Below are 24896 nucleotides of genomic sequence, written 5' to 3'. Positions count from 1 at the left end.
ATATTGAGTCAACAGATAATAAATATCTAAAGTTGATAAAATAAGAAAGAAAACTTTTAATATATTCCATGAAAAGTAAACAAGCTACAAAGCAAAAAACAGCAAATATTGCAGAACACAAAAGAAAACTATAAATCAGAAATGATGTGATGCAGAAAGCACAACTTGAAGACAATGAAAAGATACTGAATAATAAGGGTACTAAAAGTGGACAAGGACACTGCCCCAAACAGTTTACCGGTTGCCTTCTGAGTTCTTCACCTGTATGCACAATTGCAAGACCACTCAGGTTCAGAGGACAATAATGGGGTTATTTAACAAACAAGGGGAAAAGAGCCACTGAGGGCAGAAGTGGACAATTATCTCACCCCAGGTAGTGTGCAGTGTTTGGAAGTCCTAAACAAAAGGTATCTAAGGGGGCGTCTTCCTACCACTGAAGACCTGGAACAAGTATCCTGAGCAGAAGTTGGCATCTTCCTGCCACTGAGGGACAATTGGCCGGAATCCAACTCACGAATACATCAGAAGACACAGCAGGAGATGCTCACTGGGGCTGCCGTGATGAGTCAACGCAGTATAGACAATCAACACTGGAAACAGCACAAACAACCCCACAACTGGCACAAACAACTCAAACTGCTCAATGAGGCGTCCGTCTCCTGGTCTTTGCTATCTGCTCAGAAATGTAACAGCAGCAAAGCTGGGAATAGTTTCAGTCGCTCAGCTACTTGCAAAGCCTCTCAATTTTTCTCCTCTGAGATTGGCTGCTGGAAGCCTTTCCACATCCTTTGGAGGCCCACAACAGCCTGCCAGAAGACTGGCGTGATGGGGGCAGGAATGGCTAGCCCTGGAATGGCTGATCCCAGGGGTTGCTTGCAGTCCCTTATATTTCCTGTCAGAGTCTCCACCCACACTGATTCTTTTATTTTTTTGCCCAGGGTTAGTCCACCCTGGGGGTATTCATCCTCACCTGTGCCTCCCTCCAGGGAGCACCATCTGTAACAGACTTTGGCTTCGGCCTCACCCTTCAGTCCTAGTTACAGAAAAAGGAAATTTGCATCATTTGACAAATTAAAGAATAATACTCTTTGGGCAAGTATTGTCCTAAGTTGCCCAATGTCAGAAAATCTCTCAATACACAACATTATAAGAATAGGCAAGGAAGAAAATTGATGAGAGTTGGTAGAAGTTCTGAATATAATGACAGAATCCTACCTCACTCTATCCTTCAGATAAATCAGAGATTTTGCCATAGTTGAAACATATTATAAAAGTGTGGGTGAATTTTGTTAACTTTTTAACAAATTACATAAATTCCCCAAGCTGCTGAAGGAACAATTGGTGAATACAAAAATTAAAAATAAAATCATTAACAATCGAGAAAAACAACCTTAACACATTAAGATTTTATTGTTTTATTTTATGGAAAGGTCATATAATTCAAAAAGAAAAATCCCAAGACTCCTAAGGAAAAAACTCCTAATGAATATAAAAGCTATGTGCAAGAAAATAAATACATATGGCTTATGAAAACATTGTGTTCAATTTTAATGTTCAATCTTACTCGTGGTTAAAGAAATGCAAACACCACCAATAAAATGCCATGTTCTGTCACTCGGTTTGGCATGAGTTTAATAATACCCAATGACAGTGAAGAAAGAGAGACTCTCTCCAAGAGAGAAACGCAGTGTGGGCTTCAGCAGGATGATTTGGCAGTGTTGTCAAAAATTTAAAACGCACATGCTTTCAACCACATTAATATTCCCATGGCAGTCTGCTCATTCTATGGCACATTTGTTTTGCGTGACAGTTGAAAAGAAATCTCTGGCTCTTGGAGGCAAGACAGATTCCAGACTGTTTTTAATTCCTAATCATTCACATCATTTTCAGCCTCAGGAGCCAGGACTTTGGGAAACACAAATCATCTTGCTTGATTCATCTGCTTTGCTACTGTCCCATCCAAAGGCATTTTGCTTCCAAATTTATTTGGTAGAAGTAACTTTAATACTATGATCCAGGTCTGTGGGGTACAGAAATCTTTATAGGATCAAAGTCAAAGTAGGTTTGAATAAACTGTGTGAGGATGCTTTCCCATGAACCCTGGTGAAAATTAGCTGTTCTTTCCCTTAAAGGGTTTGCATACACAGGCTGAGATAAATTTAAAAACTTGGCTCTCACTATATTAGCCCAAAGGCTATTGGGAATGTGATGTGTGGGAGAGTTTTCTTGGATTAGTCAATTCATTTCAGTAGTTTGGGCCTGACTCTCGAATCAGAATCACCAGGAAGCAAACACCTGCCATGGCTATTGGAGTGACACCTGTTCTTTTACAGGAATGGGACCCAACGACCTAGTAAAATCCCTTTGTTGCTGAAGTATTGTGGTTCCTTAAAGGAGAGGGCATCTCCCCAAGGCTGTTACTTAAAAGCATCCTCATCTCTGTTCTGATGTGTGTGTTTGGGCTAAGTCAACACCACTCTAGTTACATCTCATAGGCACTAGAGAAAGCCAACCTTCAAATGATCAAATCCATCAAATCACAGGGTCAGCCTAGAAAGCAATCCATTCCTATGACATTGACTGTTTATGACAGCTTTCCATGAAGGATTCTTTTTACTGGCAACATTTTGTAACAAGTGACTCATTATATTTATTATATGTCAATAATAACAATTGTAGAAGCTGTACTGAGAAGAGAATGGAAAATATGATGGTAGCTTCAGCAAAGAGCCCTTGGCGTCAATGAGTCTCTCCTCCTCACACGCAGCAGCTTCAGAATACAGTGGGTCCCGTCCTGCCTCACGCTGGTGCTCCCTGCTTTGCAGTGCTGCTCCCTGCCCGTTCACTCTGGAGTCATCCACCACAGTTCAACCTCACCATAGCGCTGGATGTGGGAAGGGGCATCAGCTCTCAGGGATTTTCCCAGTGGAAAGTTCTTCTCTGTTTTAAGTATAATACATTGGGTAAGGTATGGTAAGACAAAACACAGACGAAGAAGGGACAACAGGAAACATTTAAACACTGTTTTTACTTGCCATGTCCCAGGGAGGACATAGCACATATTCAAGACTGTTCGGGGAAGCACCAGGGTCAGTCACAAGACAATGGAGTTGGGGGCCTGGGGACAGTGGTTTCCACAGGGAGAAGAAGGCAAGGCAGGGGAAGCAGGCTAGGATGGGCCAGTTGTGTTTGAAAGAGGTGTCCCATGAAATTCACATCCACCATGACAGAGACTATGGCTTTGTCTAAGTCTTAAGATGATTTTGGATGAGCCAGGGTTTATTTGAGTCCTCTCCAAAATTCATACATTGAGGGCCTCCCTGGTGGCACAGTGGTTGAGCGCTGGGCTGCGAAGCTGCCCGCAGCCTCTGCAGCACCAGTTCGATCCCCAGCTGCCAGGGGAGGGTTCCACATGGCGCGTAGACCTCTCCTGCCGCCCACTGCTCCCCTCAGCAGTGTACTTTGTCAGTCTGCCTGTTCTGCTCCCTGCTCTGGCTCTGGTGAATTCTCTCACCCTCCTGTGCTTCTGACTGTTCCCAGTACTTGTATAAATAAATAAATAAATAAATAAATAAATAAATAAATAAATAAATCTTTTAAAAAAAATTCATACATTGAAACCTAATTCCTATTGATGGTTCTTGGAAGCGAGGCCTCTGGGAGGTGTTTAGGACATGAGGACAAAGCCCCTATGAATGAGTTTTGTGCCCTTATTAAAAAGACCCCACCAAGACGGCTCACCCCTTCCACCATGTGAGGCCACAGTGAGAAGACAGTTATCTGTGAACCAGAAGGCAGCTCTCCACAGACACCAAATTTGCCAGCATCTTGATTTTGGATTTCCAGACTCCACTACTGTGAGAAACAAATTCCTGTTGTTCACATGTCAACTGGTCTATAGTATTCTTTTTTTTTTAATTTATTTATACAAGCACTGGGTACAGTCAGAAGCACAGGAGGGTGAGAGAATTCACAGAGCCAGAGAGAACAGAACAAGCAGACTGACGAAGTACCCTGCTGAGGGGAGCAGCAGGCGGCAGGAGAGGTCTGTGTGCCATGTGGGACCCTCGCCCAGCAGCCGGGGATCGAGCGGCGCTGCAGAGTTCTGCAGCCCAGCGCTCAACCGCTGCGCCACCGGGGAGGCCCCTCTATAGTATTCTTGATTCAGCAGCCAGAAAGGACACTTGAGAGTTGCAGGTGGCTGATGTTAAAGCACCAACTTACAAAAATTAAAAGTATAGATAATATAGCTCCTCTAGTATGATTTCTCTGGCCACCCTTGTCCTTAGTAGCTATTCCCAATTCACAACTTAAATATATTTTTTTTACTTCAAAATGTATAAACGCTTAATGATATGGGCAGATAACTCAAAAGCAAGTAAATATTAAGAATACTCTCTAGTAATATAAAATGCAGTTAAAACAAAGCAGCATTTTCCCTATTAAATTAGTATATGTTAAACAATTATAAAATGTTTAAGCCTGGTAAGGTTTCAGTGAAACACATTTTTATTTACTGCCACTGGGGGTACAAATAGGCAGACTTTTTGGAAAATACTTTAACATTTGATATTAAAACTAAGAAATTAATATTCTTTGTTAAACTAATTATATTTCTTTTTTTAATTTTTAAAATTTTTAAATTTTTAATTTTTTTTACATCATTGTTCATTTTTAAACAATATTTGCTTCCCCCAGCCCTTCAGGTGTAGTCCCCATAGAGTTTCCTTCACCAGTGCTCCATCACCACAGTCCCCTGTGCTCCTCCCTCCCTCCCTCTGATCCCTCCCCCTCCTCCTCACCTGCAGGATGTCTCTGATTTATAATTGTCTGTTTTTGCTGTGTTGTGTTTTGTACTGTTATTATTTTTTTACACTGATGTCTTATTTGGTTCCCCTATATTCCTGCTATAAGTGAAACCATCTGATATTTTTCTTTTTCCTTCTGACTTATTTCACTGAGCATAATTCCTTCTAGCTCCATCCATGTTGCTGCAAATAGCCCGAGTTTATCTTTTTTGATTGGGGTACAGGTGTTCTTTTGAATCAATGTTTTTGTGTCCTTTGGGTAGATCCCTAGGAGTGGAACTGTACTTTTTACTTTCTCAATTCTGCCTTGGGCTAGTTGCATAAGTTCTCTGAGCTCCATGGCTTTGTTTATGAACATGGAGTGCATTCACAACTACTATGAAAGGTTGTGAAAGCCTCTGATGCATGTTCTATAAGAATAGGTATCTCTTTTTTTGACTTCTGGTGCCTCAGATTGTTGGATAATTTTTTTAACTTTTGGTATGTGAATGAATTGTTTCCCCAGGATATCCTAGGGAAGGCTGAAAGAAAGACTATATAATCCTTTTGATCCTACATAGGATTTTCGTACTTCTCATTAAACACTTATCTGCAAACTGGAATCACACAATACTCTGATGGCCCTTACATCCCCAAGTAGAGAGATTTTCCTACACGATTGGGTGAGAGTAGTCTGTGGTCTTCATTAAACACAGAAATGGCAAGATCAAAGGCTCCCAGAGGCAAGCAACCTGATACTCCCAGGCCTCTGTGAACCTTGGTGGTTGGTTGTTACCAAGATGGCTCCCTAAGGGTGTGTCTCCTGCTGTCCACTCCACTCTGACCCCGGGCTTGGTCATTTGTCTTGCTTTGGCCAATTGTACATAGGCACACAGGGTGCAAGCAGAGGCTCCACAGACTCTGTGCTTAGGACTGTTGCTACCATCAGCTGACCCCATCTGAGGACAGGCCAAATGCAGCCTCATGAGGGAGCCAAAGGAGACAATCCAGAAGAGAGTGCACTGGTTTCAAGTCACTAAATATTAAAATGGCCTGTTACACAGAATAGCTAGTAACCACTGTGCTTTGTGACTCACAGGTGTACTGACTGTCTGACCCAAGGTGATTGGCAGGTGGAATTGTCCACCTTGTGACTGTGGGAATTGTTAGCTCCAGCCCCTCTTGCTCAGGCCTCAAGTGCATCCTATCTATTCTCTAGAACCAAGGCTATCCTGTGCTGCATTAGACTCATCTGGTAATGTTCCCACTGTGAGGACAGGGGATAAAGCTCTCTGGAGAAAGAAAAAAAGGCAGGGTTGAGAGAAGCTTGACAGAAAAAGCAAATATCCATCACCAGGCTTCCAGGCCCCTGACTCACCAGTGAAATTCTTCTTCAATTCATTTATCGCCCTTGTGCTGGACAAAGCAGCGGAGCTGTGCACAGAATACCTGTGTGGTTAGCCATTCTTTTTCACTTCGCGAAGCTCACGTCACTGTTTGCCCTTCCGGGCTTCTCATCTACTTGTCATTTCCTTTTACTCCCACAGTCTTCAGGGCCAGTGTTTCTTGGATGTTTATGGGGAAACACTCCTCCCCACCCCCCCCCACCGAAGAACTGCCATGACCTTGACACTCACCCAGCTGATCCAGATCCTAGGAGCAAAGGAGTTTTAAACATCTTCATCCCTCAGCAATGCCTGGGATTCTCTCTTTAACGTTCAATGTAGAGTCTTCCATCCCATTCTTTTCTCACTTCTTCATCACTTTTGTGTTGAACTGAACACACACAGGCAAACATGTGCACACTCACAACAGCACACACACTGCCTTATACAGAGAATGGTAGATGGACTGTGTGTGCTGGAGGGCAGGGAGGTGGCCCACATCATGCCAACTGCTTACAGCTACTGCCCTACTGCCACAGCTTACTTCACGCCTGAGAACCAGCATCTCTACCCGCTGATTGACAACTGTGCACTCCCTTTCCAAGTGTATTATATCTTGCATTTTGATACCATTTGGCCACTTCTGAAAAGCTGATGCAGATCTTATCTTCCAATCTTGTGAGGAAGCCACACATACCTTCATTTTTGTGAGTGTAGAAAGCCAATCTCAGAGTACCAAAGTCAAGCATCAGAATGTGACCAACTGCTTGGCTTGTCTTCTGGACAATTCAACACATGTCCAAAACTGGGCTCAACATTAGTGGGCCCTGACACGGTAACCTATTTCCCAATTTTTTCTGTTTACCTAAAGGTATCCAGCCACTTCAGCCAAAAACTAGGTCTGTACATTTCTCTTCTCTTTCGCCCACTATGTCTGATCCAGCTGCAGGCCTCAGAGAACCTTCCTTCCACACACATCTCACACCTGCCTGCTTCTCTCATCCTACCACCTCCCATGCCGGCCAACCCAAGGTCCCTCCTTGCCACTAAAACTATCTCTCAATTTGCCTTCTCATCACATCCTCTCTCCTTCATCCAGAGGCCTTTCCAACAAAGAGTAAATGAGGCTCTTAGAGCTCACCAGGCCAGGTAAATTTTCTGCTTCCCACAGGACACAGCACAATATTCCTGCCCTCCCAAAAGACACAGGCTTCCTTCCTTTCTAGGAGTGCTCTCTTGTTGCTCTTGCAATGTCTATATCATGTCATTTTCCTTGCTTGCTCTTATCCTTCAGATTTCTCCATTTTCTGCCAAACATCACGGGATCAGTTGCCAGGAAATCCTGCTGTGGGTATGGCAGCCTGCAGGTCTCAGGAAAATGTGAACAACTGTATCCTTCACTTTTGGAATGCCCCTGCAATCTTCCTTTGGGAAAGGAGATCAAAATATTCAATTTTCGTCTGCATTGCTCTTGATTTGTTCCAGTCCTCTTGAGTAGAGAGCAAGGTTGGAATAATCCTGCAAGTATTTACTAAACATGGATTTTGCCTTCCCTTGAGATCCCATCTTTCCTTGGAACATACATTTATATCTCTCTTCTTAATGGAAGGTTCTAGTTGCAAGGGAAGGAGAAGGATAGGAGAAAACAATATTTTACTTCTTCATATTATTGTGTAAGTCTATCTCCAGTGGAATATTATTAAAGTAGAATTTAATGACTGGCAACATCAATTCCAAAGAGCACCTGCACCCCTATGTTTATAGCAGCACTATTTACAATAGCTAAGCTTTGGAAACAGCCCAGATGCCCAAAAATAGATGACTGGATCAAGAAGATGTGGTACATATATACCATGGAATATTACTCAGCATTTAAAAAAGATAAACACATGCAATTTGCAGCAACATGGATGGCGCTGGAAGGGATCATGCTCAGCGAAATAAGCCAGAAAGAAAAAGAAAAATACCGGATGGTCTCACTCATAGCAGGAATCTAGAAAACTTAAATAAGGGACCAGGAAATTGAATAACTATAAGAAAGTGAAAATCAACAAAAATTATGAACCAGAGACACTTTTTGTGGGGTGGGGGGAGGGAGGGGAGGGATTGGGGTCAGAATGGAGGGGTTGAAATTGTATGGAGAACATAAAAATAAAATTTATTATTAAAAAAATATTTTGAGATTAGAAAAAAAATTTAAAAAAGGTAACAAGTTAAAAAAAAAAGAATTTCAAGAATGTGGACATTATGGTGTGTATTCTCTTCATGCAGATCCAAAGAAAAAAAAAAAGAATTTAATGACTGGCACTTGTAAATCCAAAACTGTAGTGATTCCACTGAATAGTCATTGAATAAATTTGTTGGCAGCTTTTTAAGAATCTTTCTTTTCTCCCATCCCTTTCTGCCCCATGCAGCAATACTTACCCTTGTCTTTATTTCTTCCCCGACACTCTATTCAAAACAGCTGCATCCCCAGCAATGGTGCCCCAAGACCCTTCTGATCTGAGGGTGCCTCTCACTTGTATTCACCCATTTCCTCTCTTGTTCAAGTGCCATCTTTCTTCTTGGTAGCCCAAAGACTGAACTGCCCATCAATGTCTGACAAGTTCCTCCCACATTCCCCTTCTCTCAGAACCTGCAGGGTAGGAAAGTATGCTTGCTGCCAACAGGAAAGTATGTCAGAGCTTTCATGCACTGGGCCACACAGAAGACAGCCTGACAAAGGTGTGAGTGCAGGTGGCTGAGGTGGAGGTGACTCCCAGGAATACTGGTATAGGAGGGGGAATGAGGACGGGCAATAAGGACGCACTAATGGAGGGTTACACTGCAGGCACCGGCCTCATCTTTGTAGGGACTTCTAAGTGGCAGAAAGTACATATATACCACCTGGTCCCGCCTACAGAGTGAGGAGGCTGGGGTATGCATTCATTTACTCCAACCTGCTTTCAATAAGACAGATCTTGGGAGTGTCTTTAATTGCCACACACAAGGATTGAATCCAGTCCTGTGCCCATGGAAAACTCTTTAGCAGGAAACTTCATTTTCATGTAAAAAAAAAAAAATGCCTGCAGTATATATGGCCTGTCGTGAGCTTGTAAGAGACACAGGGTGCTGATGTCTCAAGCCCTGGGGACCCCAATCCACTCTTGCTGTCTGCATTCTTATGTTATAGTCTTGTCTTACTTTCTTTTACTTATTTTATTATATCTATGTATGTGTATGTGCATGCATGTATACTTATATGTCTCTGTGTGTTTGTCTATATGTATGACTGCGTGTGTCTGTTTATCTGTATGTATGTCTGTAATTACATTTGTCAACATAGTAGGCAAATGTTTTCTGAAAAGGCCCTCACAATAACTACATATTTTGTGCTTCACCAGCCACAGAGGTCCCTGTTGTGAACTCTGCGCTTTGCTTGTGGAGCAGGAAAGCAGCTCAGATGAGTAAGACCTATGGGTGTGACCTGATCTGACCCATGGGCCTGTGGCAGATCTAGATGATGAGCTGTACATTCAGTCTGTTCTTAATTCCCTCCCCAAGAAGCCCCTCTCCATGGGCCACCCCTGAATGAAATCATCTTCAGGATCTGAACTCTTCTCTTTTAGTTCCTGAAAAGAAAATTCCATCTAGGTCCCACCAGGATCCTTAGGTATGAGGTCCGGCCAAACACAAGCTCATACTTCTATATTTATATGTTTTGGTGCGTCTTTATATACAGATGGAATTTATAATTATAAAATATAATTTCAAGTCATCCTTCCTCCAACATATGAAATCATCATTTTTCTCCTTTCTCTTGTTTGATTATATACAAATGTCACAACTATGTATCTTTACCTCCTTTCTTTTATCAAGCCATTCCTTTCTCTGTGCAAGCAAAAATCCAAGGAAATCAGTCAACTGAATATAAACCAGGGACTGGCCGGGTTGTTCTGTGCCAAGCTGGTTTGCCGACTTGATAGAATTTGGGAACCTAAACATAAGATCCCTTCTCTTCTCTCTTCCTTTTTCCTCCTCTTCCTTTCCTGTGCTCTTGGCTGGGGAAGAAATTTGTCCCTGACCAGCTTAGAGGGAGCATTTCCATGCATATTTGTACACAGCCTGCTTTCTCTCTCCTTTAACTGACACCGGGGGGGGGTTGACAGTTTTAAAAGAGTGGGGTCACCCAAAACTTGGAGCCAAAGGTAAAATTCTACTCAGATTATTAGAGCTGCACCATAGGAACTGACCAACTGTTTTCTGCAGCTGGAGGACAGTCAAGTTGCATTCCAAGACATTAATAAGAAGTTTGAGGAATTTTACGAGGTTTTAGGAATTCATAAGTGCTGATTTTTAACACACAACTTGTGCTGAGTTTTAAATCAGATTTATGCTACCCCATGTTCGGGGCAAGACATGACATATTGAAGTGCACTCTCTAATCTATAGATACTTGTAGTGACCAGGTGCAGAGACTTCAACTTCCAAGCGGCTCAGTAAATTGCGAAATTATTTCAGAAGAGAGAGGCCCATTTCTTTACCTGGGGGACAATGACTAACAGAAACCCTGTCCCAGGGGAACTCATATCCTGAAACATGCTGGCTAGTGAAATGAGAAGCACCGTTGACAATAACAGCAAAATGTCACCCTGCCATTCATGCCGGAGTGCTCAGTATTTGCTTTCCTGCCCTCTATTTTCTCCTCCTGCCATCCCTGTGTGCGCGTGTGCTTCAGAAACCCACCTGGACAATATCTGAATTCATCTCTGCTCCTGGATTCTCTGCCCTTCTTTGTTCTCTCTGAGATAAGTTCACCACTCACCAATTAAAATTTGCTCCCAGACTCTCCTTGGAAGTTCACTGGTTAGGACTAGAGGCTGCACACCAGCTGCATGGTGATGAGAAACACCTTAGTCCCTCAAAGTAGGTAAGTGTTGTTCGTCTGATGCTTCCTCACCACATGACACCCCCATGAGCTTCATGGACCGCATCTGGACCAGATATTCATAGAGGCACTCTGTGGTTACCACTGGGCAACAAATTACCCTCATACTCAGCAACTTGAAACAACCATTTTATTTTGCTCACAATTGGAGGTCAGGGATTCAGGAAGGACTCAATTGGGAAGTCCTCACTTGTAAACTCAAGTGGTTATTTATCAGATATCTGCTGGGGCTTCCAAGATGACGCAGTTGGCTGGCAGGTGATGCTGGCTGTTTACTGGGATCTTAGCTGTGGCAACTGTTCACCAGGGCCTCTGTGGCTTCACATGCTGCCCCATGTGGCCAGACTTGTCCCACCATGTGGGCTGATCCCACATAGTAGCCTCCCTAGAAGACTGTCCAGAAAGTGAGTACTTTAAGACACAAGACCAAAGCCACAGGTTTCTTCTTAACTGACCTTGGAGGCCACAAAGTATCACACCTCAAGTGATTCCATGAGGCTCCCCAAATTCCAGGGGAGGGTCGTGAACCCTACTTCTCAATAGAGATATGTCTAGGAACTTGTGCTATCTTTCATTCCCCACAGGACCTTGGCCCTACTTCAACCTGCTTGGAGCTTAGAAGCCAATGTGAGTTGACTGCGCAAAGCACTAGGGGGTAACTCAGTGCATGGATGGAGAGCCCCCTGGCCTCGGGGGGCGTTAGCTTGGTGTGGAGGAATGGAGAGGTTTAGATCACAGAGATGGGATCTCCTGACTTAGTTCTTCCACCAATGGACTTCATGACCTAGAAAAAATTGTTAGCTTCTATAACCTCTACAGATGAGTTCCTCCATCTATAAAAATAGGGGTAATGCCCTTCCCTCAGTATGTTGTGAGGAATGACTGGGTTTAAATAAGAAAATGTATGGAATAAAGCTTTCTGCAGACCAGAACTTGGGGCACAGTACCATGTGCATAAATGTCATGCTGACAGTCTGGGAAATATCACCGTTCCTATCACTGTCTCCCGGGGTACAGATGCAAAGTGAACAGCTACAGTTCTGCCTCACTCAATCTGCTTTTCCTTTGCATTGCTCAGAAGCTGGGGCCTGTGATGTGGTGCTGGAAGAACAATGTCCCTACCCCTCTCCTACTCTCTCAAGTCTCTCTTTCTCCCCCCACACATACTTTCTTTCATCCTCTTATTCATTCTCTCATAGGCTTTCATTCTCTTGAAAGTACCCACTCATTCCATTTCAAGATGACTTCTTGTGGGTTCCACTTACTTCCCTTGGAAAGCTCCTGATCACCCTCTCCTCCTTCTTTTCTTCCATAGCAGCTCCTCACTTTGCCTGCTGCCAATAAAACATCCCAGCAGGGAGCGTCTGTCTTCCTGGATTTGGGGATAGGCCTTTGCCCTTGGGCAGTGGTAGAATCTGGATGAGAATGCTTGCTTTCTTCTCTCACCCTTAGGGTTCTAGGCTGATTTTCTGTCCCATAAGAACCAGCCACTCTACTGAACTTACTCTGCTTTTTTCCCCTGGGACTCCTTTTATGGGGTAATTATGAGATTGTTTTGTTAAGAATTTGGTGCCTGTGGGCCTCCCCGGTGGCGCAGCGGTTGAGCGCTCGGTTGCGAGGCTCCCCACAGCCTCTGCAGCACGGGTTTGATCCCTGGCCGCTGGGCGAGGATCCCACATGACACGCAGACCTCTCCTGCCGCCCGCTGCTCCCCTCAGCAGTGTACTTCGTCAGTATGCCTGTTCTGCTCTCCGCTCTAACTCTGGTGAATTCTCTCACCCTCCTGAACTTCTGACTGTACCCAGTGCTTGCTTGTATAAATAAATAAATAAATAAATCTTTAAAAAAAAATTTGGTACCTATGAAAAAGCAGCTCCATGACCACTGCTTTCACCAAGAGGCTAGACCAGGTATGAGGGCCAGCCTCAGCTGGAGCCATGGAAAGAGAGGCCCACAGTGCATGCAGCCCACAGGCCAGCCCTGAGCTCCTGCAGGTCAGGTTGGAGCTGCCACAGCACCCAGATCATCCTGGCAGGCTCCCACACTGGATTGGTGATTGCCTGCCCAATCTCAGTGTAGGTTTTACTTTTAAATACCACATTGGAATTGTAAATGGACCAATCAAATTCAAGCTCAGTTGGCACCAATCAAACAATGAGAACTATAAACATACCAATCAGGCTTGAAAGGTGAGTGGCCTGGAGGGGATATATGCCACAGTTCCAGATGATTTAAGACAGATCCATCAGGGAGATTCATCAGGACTCAGAGCTATGAGAACTTCATATCATATCTCTGTGTCAAACTGCAGCCTCACCGCTGCTCTGTGCCTGGTGTCTCTTAAATGAGCTGTTATTGGCTTAAGTCCTCTGTCACTGCTGCCTCCAGACCACCGCTGACTTCTACTGCTCACTTGTGTCTGGCCATCTCTCAGAGCTTTCCACTGTTTCTGACAATCTGGCAACCCCCCCTGGTGCTGTTTCCTCCAGTGCTGTCTGGTCTGGTGCCCATTGCTGTCCAGTCCAGGTTTCAGGTTGCTGTTGCAAGTTTCTGTGGTGACAACTCAGTATCACCTGTGATCACCTCCAGCTGCCACCATGAGTTTGATCTTGGTCCACCATTTACCTGTGAGTCACCAGCTCCAGGCTCTTGTCAAAGGGATAATGCCATCTTGTATGAGCAGACTTTGCTTTTGATTACTGGACAGAGTGACACTACCTGGGGTAGGACTGTTGTCCTTTTGTGGCCTTAGAAATTTTTTCCTCCCTCCCAATTTCCTTATCTCTCTCTCTCCTTTGTAAATAGGTGAGAGAGATACCTGAGCCTAAGTGGTGTCTTGCAATTGTGAGCACACAAGAACCCACAGTGACCTGTCCCCCAAGTCTTTGCACTGTTTTGCCCAAACTACTTAGACTCTGCCATATTCCTAAATCACTCAACATGTTCTTGGTTTCCAGTTCAATGTTCTCTTATCCCAACTTCCTTTCCTGATCGAGAAATAAGACTTTACTCAAGTCACTTCAGCAGACTTGAAACAAGCTCTCCCTAAATGTCGTACACACCAGACCATGTTTCTTTCTCCCTAAAGTGTCACATGTCCAGTCTAACCATAAACTAAGAACAGCTCATCATCTGCGAACAAAACAAATGTGTGTTCAGGCAACTTGACATCTCACATCTTTTTTGAGAAATTTTGTGTTCAGTCAGGACTGGGCACCAAGGAAGGATGGCGTAGCAAGAAAACAAGAGGGAAACTATGAAATATTACTGTCAATTTTTCCAAAACATAATAACTGCTCGTTTGTGTTCTCCCACCAGGCACACACACACAAGCCATTTCCTTCTTTAAAAATGATCTTCAACTTCAGGCAATTGTCTCCATTGTTTTACTTGTTTCTTTTTCCTCATATAACCCTGAAGATAGCACATCTGTCAACAACTTTCTGACAGCCTAAATCCTTTCTTTCATCACGCCTAAACCTTTCAAGATGCCAACCTTCCTTCCTCCCTCTCCCACTTCATTCCTTCCTTCCTCCTTCCATCTCTCTCTCTTTTTTGTTTATAAATTTTATTCTTCTAATTCATGGTTGTCCACAGTGAAATGAGTTTCTCTGTGTTCTTCCCCCACCTTCCACGACCCCTGAGTCCTTGCTGGCCCTGTCCTGTCTCTGATCAGATTGTGGGGCCTCCTGACAGCCTAAGTCTCATGAAGGTGGGACCCCCCCATGAGAATCAAAAGGGAATAAACTTGAAATATATTATGGGGGGCCCTGTTCCTCCTACCTGAATGCAGTCTTTCACTGGTCCATTGGCAACATGGGATGCTGGGGAGCTTCAAGAAGGGCTGTGAGCACACTCTGGACCCCAATAATAGTAGATTAACACTGGGCCCAGGAGTCAGCCTTGAACAGTAGGTCCTCTCCTCTTGAGCCAGTGTCATGCAAGCCCACAGAAATCTGGAGGGCAATCCCATTGTACTTTCCTGCTTGAGTCTGTAGAAAGCACCCATCAAAGAGGAAGGAGGGTGGACCAGGAAGCCCATTCATGATCCACCTGCTTTCGGTAATGCCCAGAATATACATGTCCTTTCACAGATGAGGAGTCCAAAGCACAGGAAGCCTAAGTAACTTCTCCAGGGTTCCTGGCTACAGGTGTCTCAGAAGATCTATACTGTGTCCCACATCTCACCATCTTGATGCCAGGGCAACTTTGAAGAGAAAGTGTTGCCCCAGCTCTGGCTCAGGGTATCCCCAGAACTCCCCTGAGACTATCTCTGTATCACTTTCTCACCAGTCCCATGGTTAGGAGTGGGTAGGAGTGAACCATGGAGACTTTCTCAATGCCCATGTCTAGTTTTCCTCTTGTTTTAACTCCAGCCCAATCCAGCCCCTGAGCAAAGACCCAAGCAACTCCTTTCAGCAGCTATAATACTGGGAGTTTTGTCATCTTAAAGTAACCCAGGAATCCCTACTCCCAAGGGATGATTGAACCTCCATGAGAATCAAAAGGAAAATAAGCCCTAAAATATATTATGGGGGGGGGGCTGTTCTCCTACCTGCAGTCTTTCACTGGCATAGAGGCAACATGGGATGCCAGGGAGCTTTAAGAAGGGCTGTGAGCACTCCCTGGGCCCCAGTACTGGTAGATGAACACTGGAGAAAGACTGAAAGTGAAAATAATGAGGTGAAGATTATAGCTTAGGACAGAGACACCAGGAAGGATGAGCTACAAAGAGACCACCAGAGGAGGACCCAAGTTTCACACCATCCAGGTCTACAAGCAGGTCAGGGGAACCATGACCCAGATCAGTGCTACGATCTTGGAGTCCACAGGGCCACCTCATGAGGCAACTTCTGCTCCACAGAGCCCCTTACAGAAATGATGGGGAAGGAACTGGGCACAACCGCCAGCTAAATGGGAGACCAGCTTCTTCCCAAACACCCAAGAAGCATCGAGCTTCCTCTCTCTTTGGTTCTTATTTCAGGCAGATGAAGGCTCAGTCCAGGCCCCAGGGAATGATATGCTGCTGGACAGTTGTCAAAGGGTGTCAATATCACAGCCTAGTCCTGCACCTTGGCTTCATCCCAGATGGCACAAAGGTACTGGTGGAGCCTGCCCTGACCTTCCTTCTCTGAAACAATTGTCTTGCTTTTGTCGAGCTATTTCCCCTCAACACAACCCTTAAAATAGTAGCATAGCTGCTCTGAAAGACCAGCTCAGTTCAGTTGGCTGGCCTGGAATTTCCTGGAACCACCCGCTGGTGTGCAGAGCTGAGGCCCTCTCTGCTATCTCCCGGGGCACCGCCACTGGGCGCTTCCTGTTTCCCACTAGCCCTGCCCTTTGCAGGGGCAGGAGGTGTGGAGCTGAGTGTGTCAGGTGCGTCAACACTGCCCCCTTCCCTGACTCTGAGGGTGTAAAGAACAAAGTGATCCTTGTGGGTGTGGGGGTGTCTCTGTAAAGAACGAAATGATCCTTGTGCGTGTGGGGGTGTCTCCTGGCAGGCTGGCTGGGTGCACGACTCAGGTCAGAGCTGGGCCTGGGCAATGGTATGATGACGCCTGAAGTCCCAGCTTCAGCAGCACTTTTGTCTTTGGAATTTTTTGTCTTACATTGTTCTTTTTTACTTGTAGGATATAATTCAGAAATTTTCTCAACATTACTTTTTCAGTGAAATCAATAACATTGGGAAAAGGCACACAGACATCTCCAGGCATTTTCTAGAGAATTGGACTGACCTAAAGGACCGCTCCTCAGGGTGTGAGGTGGGGGCCTCAGCTTGCCAGGCTAAGAAATTCATTTTGTTCAGCGTTCCATCCTGTTGACATTTGGGGATACCAGCTCAACTAAAACAAAACAGACACTACAACAAAATCAGACAGACAGATGCAAAGAAGACAGGTCCCAATCTGGGCACCAACAAGCCCTAACCTAAGGGGAAAATGAACTGCTGCAAAGAGTACAAGAGCATTTTCTCCCTTTAACAGGTGCAGGAAAAGTCAAAGAATTACCATAGGTCCATTGGACACTGGTAGAGATATTCCTGCTCCCAACCCAGGGCAGGGGTTGAAATCTTACCCCATGGCATGTCTCCTTAAAAATTCATGCCCCAGTTATTCTTCGAGGATGCCGTGTGTGCACAAGCCTGAGCTGAACACTCAAGAGACAGCAGTGAACAAGATATCCTGCTGGGCTGAGTTAGTGCTCCCTTCCCAGATTGGCGTAGGGAGCACAACCTGCTTATCCTGCAGCCCTCTCCTCCTTCCCAGAGCCTGCAGGACACATCATATAGAGCCAAACAGCTTAACATGAAGCTCTGCTCCTAGGGTCTTACTGCCACAGCAAGCGCGCCCTGGCTATGTGAGTCGGCACTCAGGGTCTCATGGAAAGAGTGGATCCTATTGCAAAATGACCAGAGGTCCCAGGGCTGAAGTGCTGGCATGAACCAGATGCTTGTGAAGACCACTTCTGGAGGCTTCCCCAAGTGACACTTGAAGTGCTCTTCTCCCTCTGGACGAAGAGCTTGCCCCAAGAAAATAAGGCTAATTTTTCATAAAATGTTTTTCAGATTATTTTGAAAATTCCTAAGTAAAAGAATTTCAAGCAATATTCTTCTTACATGTTCCCCTTCAGACCAGAAATAGTTGTCATTATTTTTAAAAACTAGTAAAGATCAATTTTGCAATCAATTCTGAATAAAATTCCAGAATAGACATTTGAAAGCTTGTTATTTCCCCTTCCCCAGACTCCATGCAGGGTGGAGAGATAGATGACTTTTTACATTGTAGATTATCTCACTGGCTTATTTTCTAGCTTATCTGCCAGAGCTGACCAGTCTAGAAAACCCAACACTGCATATCCCAGTGTTCCCTGCAGCTAAGGGTCCCATGGGACCTGCCACAACTCACAGCAATGTGTGGTGGAAACCCCATGCACACACAGTGCAGAAGTAGCTGTGCTAGAGCTTAGGGGAGCAGACCTCCCTGCCGCAGAGCTGAGGGGCAGGTAGCGGCACTTCTTCAGGGACTGTTGGGAGACAGCCTTGCACCTCTGGCTATCTGTGAGTGGCTGTGTGGCATCTCCACCTATATGTAGAAACTTCCAGAGGACTGTGGGTGCCCCAATGCCCTTTACTGAATCCCCTTCTCTTCAGACTCACAAGAGGATGCACTGTTGTCAGCAACTAAGAATTCCAGTGAGTCTAGAAAAATAAATTTGTGAACACTTACTGGGCCACTGCCACTTCATTGACCTAAAATAGATCCATCGGGATATTATTTCTGAGCGCATGTACTGTGTGAAAGGTTTGGCATAGTAAAGAAAAGGAAAGCCAGGCTAAATTTCTCACAGGCAAAAAGTTTATTGCACGCCATAAAAGTTCACCGACCCCCGTGGGGGTTGGAGAAGTTGCGTCTCTCAGGGGATGAGGGTAATATTTTATAGGATAGGGTCTTGGCTTGGTGGAAGGTAGAGTGAAGTTGCTTTTCAAAGAAATTGTTCTCTCTTGCAGCTTACTGTTCTTTCATGGCCGCTTATCAAGCGTGGTGCAAACCGGATAGAGCCAGCTCCCGGGATGGAGGTGGCTGCAGTTTCAAGTTCCTCCTTCTGCTTCATCGCTGCTCAGGCCTCGACCTTACACTGTGTTCTGTGCTTATTATCTTATTTGAGCCTTTGGTCAACCCTCCAAGGATGAGGAAACTGCACTGAGAAATTCTCAACGATTTGATCCCAGCTGCCAGAGGTGGGATTTTAAGTCTCTTCGATTCCAAAGAGCAGAATTTCTCCATCCCACTCTTTAGATACAGTCCCCATCCAGTGTTATGCCATATGCATACATATGCAAGAGCAAATCTATAACAGCAATGCAGAGGAAGAGTTACTTCACACCCACTTTATTTTATTTTATTTTTTTAAAGATTTATTTATTTTTCTACAAGAGCTGGGGTACAGGCCAGATTCCTGGGAACGTGAGAGGATTCAGCAGAGGCAGAGTGGGAGACAGAACAGGCAGATTGATGAAATATACTGCTGAGGGGAGCAGCAGGCTTGATAGGAGAGATCTGCTGCGCTATGGGGGATTCTCGCCTGCAGGCTGGGATTGAACCTGCACTCACTGCAGAGGCTGCAGACAGCTTCACAACGCTGCGCTCAACCTGCAGCGCCACCAGGGAGGCCCTTTGTTATTTTACTTTAATTATTTTTTACAACAATGTTCATTGTTTTTAAAAGATTTTTTTTATTTATTTATACAAGCACTGGGTACAGACAGTAGTGCGGGAAGGTGAGAGAATTCGCCAGAGTCAGAGCGGGGAACAGAACAGGCAGACTGATGAAGTACACTGCTGAGGGGAGCAGTGGGCATGGTAGGAGAGGTCTGTGTGCCATATGGGACCCTCACCGGGAGGGCGGAATGAAACAGGGGCTGCGGAGGCTGCCGGCAGCTTCACAGCCCAGTGCTCAACCACTGCACTACTGGGGAGGCCCTCATTGTTCATTTTTAAACAATATTTGCTACCCCCACCCCCTCAAGTGTAGTCCTAATAGAATTTCCTTCACCAATGCACCCGTGAACCATCACCTCAGTCCCTTGTGCTCCTCTCTCCCTCCCTCTGATCCCTCTCCCTCCTCCTCCCTTGCAGGATGTTTCTGAATTATAATTGTGTGTTTTTGCTTCGTTGTGTTTTGTACTGTTATTATTTTTTGCACTGATGTCTTATTTGGTTCCCCTATATTCTTGTTATAAGTGAAACAATCCGGTATTTTTCTTTTTCCTTCTGGCTTAGTTCACTGAGCATAATTCCTTCTAGCTCCATCCACATTGCTGCGAATGGCATGAGTTTATCTTTTTTGATTGCTGAATAATATTCCATTGTGCATATATGCCACATCTTCTTGATCCAGTCATCTATTTTGGGGCATTTGGGTTGTTTCCAGGTTTCACCTATTGTAAATAGGGCTGCAATAAATATTGGGGTACAGGTGTTCTTTTGAATCACTGTTTTTGTGTCCTTTGGGTAGATCCCTAGTAGTGGAATTGCCAGATTGTATGGTAACTCAATTTTTGGTAGACTGAGGAACCTCCAGACAGCTGTCTACAGTGGTTGGACCAGTTTGCACTCCCACCAGAAGTGTAGGAGAGTTCCTTTCTCCTGGAGAAACGGGGCATTAGAAAAGCAGATCTCACAGCCAGGTCTCCTGACTCTAGACCCAGGTGCTTCTCCCTCTACCACACTCCTGGTCAGTATAAACCAGAGACACACTACAGGGGAGGGGGCGAGGAGGGAGTAGGATCAAAACAAGGGGGGGTGGGAATTGTATGGGGACTATAACCAAGATGAAAATGCATACATTGTCAAAAATGAAAAACGATGTAAAAATACATAAAATAAAAAAAAAATTGAAAATCAAAAAAAAATTAAAAAGAAGTCAGACATAACAAAAAATAATATTCAATATCTCAATATAATAAAAGGTTTCATTTAAAAAAAGAAGGTGTGCAAGCTTCAAAGCAGGGGGTTGAGGTGGGCCTACCCAGTGTGAATGTGGGGACTGCACCTAGAATTGCAAATGGAACAAAAAGCAGAAAAGTAATCCATGGGCACACGGATTATTACTTCCATGGGCACATATGAAAAAAGGCAACTTGGTTTTGATTAAGAAGTAACATATCCACACTTCATTTCTTGAGTATATACAAGCTGACCATTTTTATCAGCACTGTAGATATCTCTTACCATTGACTCTGACCTAGATTCCAAATGAGCTTGATTTCTACTTGGGACTGATCTTCAATTCCAGCAAAGTTGCTAAGGAGTTTGGGGTCAGAGTTGGCCCCATTCCATGCCTCCAGAATTCAGCAATGTTTCAGACATTTTTTTTTTTTTTTCATTTCTCACATCCCTTTCTTTGCATTAAAATATTGGCCTTTTCTTTGTGGATTCCATGCAGTGTTGACAGTTAGCTCATCTCATGAGACTGGATACCCCATGTGTGGGAGGGCATGGTGGAGAGCTTGAAAAAGCAAGCCCAGCCTGACTTGCCCCTGTGACTCAAGGCCATTGGTCGGGGCTGGTGGGCTTCTCTGCTGTCATGCTGGTAGTATTGCCCCTATACAAGAACTTTTATTTGAGTCCTATTCAGATTGTCCAGTTTGGGGCTAGTGATTTTAGAGATGCTATGACATCAACAAATCTGCCTGAGATCTTTTAGCACATACATCTTTCTTCATGTGCATTAACCAAGACTCCCAAAGGCCAGGTCTGGCCTCACATATGCTCACAAAATCTCTTAGGATCTATTTCCTGTTCCTTCTACCCCCTTCAGAACATCCTGAGGTCAATTTTATAGGTACTTGAATTGCTTCTTTCCTTAGACATCCCAGCTCTATCTTGCCTCTGAGTCTCCATCATGTTGCTTCCTTCCCAAGAGATTACCTTTTCTTCTCATATTTCACTTCTCTCTATAAATCTTGGTGAGCTGGAATGATGTCTGGAGGCCCTGATTCACTCCATGCTGCTCTTCCCAGGTGACACATGAGTGTAGAGATCCACTTGCAGCTCTTCCGACCTTCCCAGTTCAGATCACAGTGTTTCGAACTCTCATTGTCTGGACACTTTACCTGGAGCCCAGAACAAGCACAGCGCAAAAGGCCAGGTGGAAGTGCAAGGGGACAAACACAGACTCACATGCATCGGACCTTTGCCAACAGCTGGCAGGCATGGTGGACAGATACCCCAAGTCCCTTGGCCCTTGGGCAGGTTTACTCTGAAAACACTAGTCTACAGGGCTTCTGAGGTCCCAGCAAGAGGTTAGTTCAGCTTGCCTGATATCACACTCTGTGCTGGCCATAGTCCCTTTCCGTCATCACGAACCACTTTATTTACTACCAGAATTTCCTGGGATCATCTTCAAAATATATTTACTGTGCCCAGTCCCTTGTCTTGGGTTCTGCTGCTAGGAGAACTCAAGCTAAAGCACCCATCCTGACACTGTAGCAGTCCATCTACCTTGAGTGCACCCTCCACCAATCCTCACATCAGCTGGGCCACAATGAATTGCTCTTTTTTACAGTAGTAGCCCATTACCTGATGTCCTGCCTGGATTGTGATAAGTACCCACAGACATTTTCTGAAAAGGTACATAACAGCCTGTGGAAGAGCTTAACCATTTGGCAAGGAAGACAGACATGGGCAGATAGATGACAGCGTAGAGAAATATGGAGCACAATTGAAGCCTATCCAACGGCAGAAAAAAAAGAGGGTTAACTGTTTATGAAAGACATAGAGAATCAAAATAAGTGACCTCTGAATAGACCAGGTAGGAAAGCAAGGAAGCAATTCAAGCAGAAACAAGCTGCAGGAAGTGTGGCCCTCAGGTTACCCACAGCTGTCACATCTTTTGTGGTCTGTCTCAGGGGCAGATGCCATCTTGCCAAGGCCAAGTCCTTCTTGTGGTGGCTTGCATGGTGATGAATAAGACAGCAGTACAAAGGACTGATAGCTTTGACCTGATTCTGAAAACCCCTGAATAGCAGCTCCCATGGGATTAGCCAGGGATTTGATAATCCTTCATTATGTGTGACAGAGGACTGGAGGCACTTCTGCTGCTGGATCCTGGAAGATGGGCAGGAAGGGAGTGGCTGGCAGAAGACAGGGCTGAGAGGAGGGGAATTAAATCCTTTTTTCTAAAAAGATTAATCCTCTAGAAAAGATTCATCCACCAGGAGAGTGATGGAAAGAATGGAGGGCTCCCTTCGAGAAGGAAGAAAGCTGGGTGTGCATTTGAAAAAGACCCTTCAGTGCCTGTGTCTGAGCACAGCCTGGAGATGGCAGCCATGAGCAGCCAGACTCACAAGAGAACCTGGTAATAGTTTAAATTACTAGATTAAGGACCGACCTAAGGAAGGACATGATAATCACAGGAGAAAAGGGACTTCTCAGATATTTAGAAATTGGACAAGCCTTTCTGGCGGTGACGACCTCCCCACAAGAACATGCCTCTCACAAAGGATCTCCTTCATCCCTCTCCAGAAGAGGAGAAGAGGAAACACAAGAAGAAGCGCCTGGTGCAGAGCCCCAATTCCTATTTCATGGATGTGAAATGCCCAGGATGCTATAAAATCACCACCGTCTTTAGCCATGCACAAACGGTAGCATTGTGTCTTGGCCGCTCCACTGTCCTCTGCCAGCCTACAGGAGGAAAAGCAAGACTTACAGAAGGATGCTCCTTCAGACAGACGCAGCACCAAAAGCACCCAGAATCAGATGAATGAGAAATCATCCTAATAAATAAGTTTCAGATAAAAAACCAATAGAAATTGGACAAGAAGTCATTTGATAGCTAATGAGAATGAGGAGTAGAAAAAGAAGATTGGCTCATCCCCACGTTTCTTCTTCACAATGATATGTAAGTGGGTTGTGAAGAATTTACTTAAGAAGAATCAGTGTCCTCACCCTGGGTGCTTCTTGCTCAAAAACCTAGACTGAGCTTACGAACCATCCTTCATGGGAGTTGCAATTCCAGGGCAGTGAGAGTGAGAGACAAAGTGAAGGGGGGCAGAGAAGGAGAGAGGCAGAGGCCAAGGAGTGCAGTAAAGGGCTGTGCAGGAGCATCATCTGTAGGGTTACCATTGCAGGCAGGAATGCAGGGTGCAGCCTCAGTCCCTGGACAGATCAAAGTCCAGAGACAGTGGCTAGAACTGAGCTGCAAGAGGCCTGAGTGGACTGGACTTGGGCAGCAGGAGAGCTGCCATGCATCTGTGATGGGCAAACAGAAGCCCTGCCAAAGCCCATCCAGGGGAGCCCAAAGAGCCACCAGTTGTAGGAGGTAAGATGATGACAGACAAGATGATGACAGATGGTTTTCTTTGAGCGCCCGGTCAAAGACTGGGCTAGAGAGGGAATGGGAGGTGCTCCACACCCAAACTTAGCTGATGCAACCAGTTCGATAACTAGGACATTGACTCTGCTCTGAGAACACAGAGGACTCCCAGGAGCTGTCCCCTATACTAAGAGTTTGGATGTGCTCCAGTGAGCCATCAACATAAGGAGTTAAGAGCACAGGTGTGGGGGTGATGGCCTGTATATGGTAGAGAAGAGAGAAGCAGGCAATGAGTTACATGGCATCCACAGAGCCAGAGGCACTGACACTCAAAGTAGGGAGGATTCAGTGAATAAATGGAGAAGGATGCTCTCCATACACCCCTAAAAAGAAAGAAAGAAAGACTGTGACACTTGAGCCTGGAGGAGCAGGTCATCCACAGTGAAGGCTTCTGAAGGTCAAAGAGGCAAATGAGATGGGGAGATTCTCAAGGCATCTGCCACACTCAGATGTTTGGTAATTTGTTTTAAAGATTTATTTTATTTATTTATACAAGATCCGGGGTACAGACCAGATGTGCGGGAGGGTGAGAGGACTCACCAGAGACAGAGCGGGGAACAGAACAGGCAGACTGATGAAATACACTGCTGAGGGGAGCAGTGGGCGAGACAGGAGAGGTCTGCTTCGCCATGTGGGACCCTCGCTGGTCGGGCGGGATCGAACCAGCACTGCAGAGGCTGCGGACAGCTTCACAGCACTGCACTCAACCACCTGCGCCACCAGGGGAGGCCCTGTTTGGTGATTTTTATTAGCGTAATCAATTCCAAGAATAAATTTGGTGTATTCAAACTGTGGTTTTTCCACCTATAGCTAAGATATGCAATACAGGTTGCATCTGAGGCCACCACCGCTGAAGTTCAAAGCAGTGGTTCAATACAGACATTTTGCCAGTTTAATAAAGAAAAAAATGATCTTGAGACA

At 45.0% G+C, this 24896-nt stretch overlaps 1 protein-coding gene across 1 annotated transcript; it reads left to right on the top strand.

Moving 5' to 3' along the window:
- Nucleotides 1-23088: 23088 nt before the first annotated feature.
- Nucleotides 23089-23367, top strand: LOC311180044 (small ribosomal subunit protein eS27-like; the record flags this gene model as incomplete). The annotated part of the gene is made up of 1 exon (XM_084247721.1): nt 23089-23367. One exon carries the CDS (start codon nt 23089-23091, stop codon nt 23365-23367), a length of 279 nt encoding a protein of 92 aa, XP_084103847.1.
- Nucleotides 23368-24896: the final 1529 nt, after the last annotated feature.

Source organism: Talpa europaea (genome assembly GCF_964194135.1).
Source record: "Talpa europaea genome assembly, chromosome: 11".
NCBI classification, from domain to species: domain Eukaryota; kingdom Metazoa; phylum Chordata; class Mammalia; order Eulipotyphla; family Talpidae; genus Talpa; species Talpa europaea.
This window is presented reverse-complemented; position numbering and strand designations above follow the sequence as displayed.